At 38.2% G+C, this 5767-nt stretch overlaps 1 protein-coding gene across 1 annotated transcript in view; it reads right to left on the bottom strand.

Annotated features, from left to right (window-relative positions):
• get4 (guided entry of tail-anchored proteins factor 4) overlaps positions 1–2474 on the bottom strand; it is a 16514-nt gene extending 14040 nt beyond the window's left edge. The window contains exons 1-4 of the mRNA XM_017433648.3: positions 2283–2474; positions 1408–1486; positions 999–1080; positions 434–583 (exon numbers count right to left, since the gene is read on the bottom strand). Coding sequence (XP_017289137.1) covers positions 434–583; positions 999–1080; positions 1408–1486; positions 2283–2422 — 451 coding nt within the window. The 5' untranslated portion in view covers positions 2423–2474. The remainder of the gene's footprint in view (positions 1–433; positions 584–998; positions 1081–1407; positions 1487–2282) is intronic.
• Between the last annotated feature and the right edge of the window lie 3293 nt (positions 2475–5767).

Raw genomic sequence — 5767 nt, 5'->3', positions numbered from 1 at the left:
CACTAGCCACGTTGTCGTTAGCTTGATTCGAGCGCGTGTTAGCTTTCGCGACCGGAGTACCTTTATCCTGAGTTTTAGGCATTTTTATAGATTTTTTGTGGCTCGATGTGTTTCTCCTCCCGTTCATATGTTATTTTGTCGAGATAGCGAGCATATTAGCGAGTTCTGAACGGGAGTTTTCGATGCTAAGGTGGGAGAGAGGCTCTGACGCAGCCGTCTACTCCATTTGCTTCCGGAAGTCCGAAGAAACCTGTTTTAACGCTGTAGGAGGAGGGAAAAGCTTCCCAGGAGTTCTGATCCAAGTGTCTCATAGTCTACTAAAAGTGTGTGCAAAAACGAATGGCTCGCAACCACGTGACCGCGAACTGACTTTGTGACTTCTTATAAAGTATGCTGGAGTCTTTAGTATTAAAAAAAACGATTAGATCATTACCTTTCCACAAGATGACAGCCAGCAGCTGGTGGAGTTTTGGGTGACCCAACTTGCCGGATCCTCCAGTCGACCATTTCAAAGCTCTGGATACAAAGGCCACTCTCTCTGGAGAGTTCTGGTCCATCAAGCTAAAGAGCTTGGCCAGACTTTCTGTTCCATAAACAACACACAAAATAAAACCAGAAAACACGTCTGAGAAGGTATCTGAAATGTCCTGATGGAAAGTCCCTCTGAAACTTCTTTGGAACATGTCAACAAATTATGGTTTTAGCATTTATCTGTAGTGTTATGAATCAAGAAGATCAGAAAAATATCAATACAAAGAAAATAACTTAAGTCATCTAAGCAGGTTCCTTAAAATATTTTTTGTAGATTTTTTAGTTATTACTTATTTAATACATCTTGCTTTACATGTTTGTTGAATATTAAGACAGTAAAAACGTGAGATTTCTTGACAACGCAACATTTACCTGACCTTATCATAACACAATGTAAAAAAAAGCAAATAACAATTTTACAATCTTTTCAAACATAACAAAAAAAATAAATACAGCTTGCAACCTACCTAATATTTCATCCACAACTTTAGTATCAGACTTCTCCAAAACCTCCAACACCAGCATGGAAAGATCTGCTGCACTGTTTTGCTAAAAAGTGACGCACAATCAACTTTAATTTCTTGAGTATGCAATTGTACAGATAGTGCTGAATGAGGAAATCCCCTGTTCTAGATGGACTGACAGAAGAAGAAATGTGTCTCAGGCTAGGTAACTCAACTACAAACATGTATGTAACAGTTATGTAAACATCATAACTGTTAACAATTTATACTCTTTAAACTCAGTGTACATTACGTTATGGTCAGGATCTGTCCTTCCTTGAATATTATATTTACATGTTCTGTTTACATATTAGCACAAAAAGGTAATGCACACAAACTTGATGTTATTTTAAAAAGCCACTGCAGTGTGTACCTGGTTATAGCTGAAGAACAGAACAGCACCGTTGTACATCAGCTCCCTGGCCTCAGCATGTTTTCCCTGTGACATATACCTGATGGGAGGCAGGAGTATTATCATTATACAGATCGGAAAATTATCGCTGAGAATATTAAATACTAATAATACTAAGCCAACTTCATAAGAAAAAAATGCTTTAAATAAACTAGAACAAAACCGCCAAGATGAGTAGCCTCTGGCAGATGGAGGTAGTAACCTACCAACAGCAGGTATTGGAACAAGGAGGTAAAGACAGTGGATAGCGAGCACTGTTCTGTGAAAATAACTACCTCTGACTGAATATATGTGAGTAATAGCTACCAAACAAAGAACAGGGGTACTTCAGGACAAAACAAATAAACTAAGTAGAAGCATGACTAGCCATTATTGTGCATCAGAGTCGAAAGGGGACAGCAGAATCGGTGTACCAAGCTAATTCATGCTAACATAGCTTACCAGCGTCAACAAAAATGCATAGATAATAACATCTTAACCCTACTAAAGCTGTCAGTTTTTAATCTTTAGTTTGTTTACAGAGTATATTTTCTAACAACACGCAAAAACAGCTGTCTCACTGTCTTATCTTGATAGCTTTGCTAACACTACTTTGCTAACAGCAGCTTCGTGTAAGAGGTGTTGCTATTGTAGCCAATGACCGTTGTTCTTTTAAAGATGGAAATGGCGGCTATCCAATCAAACACGGGCACTAACATACGTAGGCGGCGCCCCAGTGAAATCTAACCAATCACGTACAAGGAGCAACGAAAGAAGGATTGACAGCAGAATGATCTGGAACAGGCAGGCCTGGAACTATAAATTCATCCACACACGAACAGATAGCGAAGTCTCACCTAAAAAATAGAGTTCTATACATTTGATGAGCTTCATAGTATTCCCCTTTTTCTACGCTGGCTCGTAGTTTTCCTTCGACCCTCTGAACGCCTCCACGGTTTCTGACACTGGAGCACCTCAGGGACTCCGGCTCCGCCATGGTTGTTCCTCCGCAGCAGCGCTCAGTGCGAGGGTTGACAGAAGCAACAACGCCAAAGAGATTCTCACTGACCTGACCCTCGTCGGTTGCCGTAGCCAGTGTGTTATAGTGGGCGGTGGACGAAGGAAGAATGGGGTGGAAAGTTTTATTATTTGATATATGATATTGATATATGATGTATATGATTTTCCATCAACAGTACAGTTTATATTGTGATTTTGTTGTATCTATCTGATTAATAAATGTTAACCTTTACATACATTTTCAAATTCAATTCAAAAATACTTTAATAATCCCAAAGGGAAATTAAATAATGTTATGAATTTATGAAAGAATTGATTTCAAAGGATAAATGTATTCTTATTTCAGAGCAGTTGCCTTTTAATAAAGTAAGACACAAATCTAAAAAGGTAGTGGCCGGGTGAAAAGCAACACTGAAAAGAAAATCGTGGAAATGTGTCAGTTTCATCCATCCATTTTCTTCCACTTATCCATGGTCCGGTCAGGTGGCTAGACCTATCAGGTCCAGGAGGGTACCCAGACCTCTCCCCTCCAGCTCCTTCTGGAAGATCCCAGAAAGGATATATTCTGGGTCTCCTTCCTATGGAACGTGCTGTAGATGGAGGCAACTAGGCAGCATTCTGATCTAATTCCTTTTAATGTGAAGGAGCAGTGGCTCCACTCTGAGCTCTCCCTGGGTAATGGAGCTCCTCACTTTATCTGTAAAGCTGAGCTTGGGTTCCCTAGAGAGTAAGCTCATTTCAGCCACTTGTATCGTGGGAATAGCCTAAAAGGAGTTTCCAGGTGGGCCTGGCTTAAAGTGGGTGGGCCACCAAATTTAACACAGCTTGTGAAACTGTTCAAACTATTCAGCTTCTTACCCACAGTGGCAGAAACTTGGTCAGCATCTTTTGAACCTCTCTATATTCTGTAATGTGCTTTGCAGAGTTTTTCAGTCACTCAGTCTTACATGCTATATACAGCACTTTGTTACGTTTGCATACAAATACCCTTGAGCATATTGGTGCAGTGTCTTTCCTAAAGACACTTCAGCACACTGCAGGGACTGGGCATCGAACCTCCCACTCTCTAGTCCAAGGACAATCACCCTGTCTGCTGGGGCAAGCAACCCCACTCGTGACTGATCAATAAAATCTTTACAAGGTTTATTTTAAAACCAATAAATTATTTTAAAGAGCTTAAAATATTTCAAGTGATACAAAGATCACTAAAGCTTTTTAAAAGTTAAGATTCTGCATTATTCAATATCCTTGAATTTACACTGAACAACATGAAAAGTTGTAACTCGTCATCACAAGCATTTTGATTATTTCATCAGTTGTTCTAGATATTGCCATGAAACTTTCAGCAAATGTTGTTTAATATTTATCAGTTAATTATTAATAATCTTCAATCAGTCAAAAGTTTGAGTTTGTTACTGCAGCACCTGTGAGAGGAACGTTTTACATAAACACCAGATTTTACTGAGGTTAGAAAAACATTTTCTGATGTATCAAATCAGCTGATATTTGGTAAAAACAAAAAACAAAAAAAAACCCAATGTATTTTAAAAATTAATTAACAATTTATTAAACTGCTCCAAAACATCCATTGTGCCCAGAGGAAAATTAAGTGCCCTTTGGTCAGACCAAAATTTGCATCTATCTCACAAATTAAAAGTAAAAGAACCGATGATGATTAGAATTCTGGGAAGTTTTCTTCTACATCATCAGTGCAGACTTCCAAAATTTTAACTCACTAGCCAAAGGTGGGTTTTTTTGTCGTTGTTATTCTTGAATCCAACTTAGTAACCATTGGTCTACAGGGATATACCTCAGCAGTCTTTAAAAAACAAACCCAGTTGGTCCAACTGAACCAGCTTCAGACACAGCAGCCATATAAAACATCAACGACAAACCATACTGTATGTAACATACAGTCAGTTCACAGACAATATAAGGCTCTAAAATCAAAAGTAGTATTACATTACAATACTTGGTAAGGTTATTTAATTTGAAACCTAGAACCTTCTGGTTTATTTATTATTAAATAATTTTAAAACAAAGGAAAATAAAAAAATGTAGCTATTTGCCTGGTCAGTCCTTGCCAAAGGTGGGTGCTTATATCTGATATTCTTTCAGCTGCTGCCTTCTAAAGAGGTCACCACAGCAAACCAACTTGCATAAAAGATTTGGCAATTGTTTTACACCAGATTCCCTCCCTGACACAACCTGGGCTTGACCAGCAAGCTACCACAGCCATCCCTGTTCATCCAGACAGACAGACAGACTGGGATGAATTTTAATGCAACTCTCAGAATGTAATCATTGGCTGTATATGTACAATTGATTAACTTTGGGAGTCAATCCATTTTAAGATGTCTACGACAGCCAAGTCAAGTCAGATTTATTTGTACAGCACTTTTCAGCAACAAGGCGGTTCAAACTGCTCACATGTACTCAGAGAGCTACTCAATACACAAGATATTTGCTTAAAACTTTAGCATTAACTGGTGGGGTCAACCCTGTTTGCAAAATATCTCGTTAACAACTGGATGGATTTTACTCAGTATTTCAGAAAATAATTCTTGGATGTGTAACTACATTTTACAGCCAATTATCCAATTCAAGATGACTGCCACATCTAATCAACATTAGCCAACACAAAAATGGCTATAACTCTGTCAGTTTCACAGATATTGGGCTAAAATCTGATGTGGTAATAGCTGAGACTCATCCTCAACACATACAGTGTGGGCAACCTCTCGCCAAATCGCCTATAACTCTGTCGTTCCTCAACATAAGATTATCTACTAAGACGGCGGGCGATATGCAATCCTTCAATCAATGATAGGCCCCTAATTATATATTTTGTTTTAAAGCGTGCTGCTGTTTGATGCCATGATAAGGCTTAAACATATTTTTGCTCGTAACCAGGGGCGTCACTAGGTTTTAAGGACAAGGGGGGCTTAGCCCCCAGAAGATGCACAGGATGTGAGCAAACGTAGTGGGCGAGAACAAGATTTCTCAAACAGGTAACAAAACCTGAGTTGCTTTTCCACATTTTTGGACACATTTAACAGATACCTTACTGTCTAAACGTTTTAAGCAACCAATTATATTTTTATTCAGAACATCAACAAACAGGAAATATGTTAACAGTTTTAACAAGAAAAATTAACTTTTTTTTTTTATTTTGTGAATTGAATATTACTATACTGTATTAAATGCCAGCTAATGTACACTATAATGTTTGGTGCTGGTGTATACCCAGTTATGAAGTCTAACTGTGACTTTATATATTATATAAAATCTCTCAGTTATTCCACAACACTGATTTAGATTA

This window comes from Kryptolebias marmoratus, linkage group LG2 (assembly GCF_001649575.2).
Source record: "Kryptolebias marmoratus isolate JLee-2015 linkage group LG2, ASM164957v2, whole genome shotgun sequence".
In the NCBI taxonomy this organism is placed as follows: domain Eukaryota; kingdom Metazoa; phylum Chordata; class Actinopteri; order Cyprinodontiformes; family Rivulidae; genus Kryptolebias; species Kryptolebias marmoratus.
The sequence above is the reverse complement of the archived record's forward strand: the minus strand, read 5'-3'. Positions and strand labels throughout refer to the sequence as shown.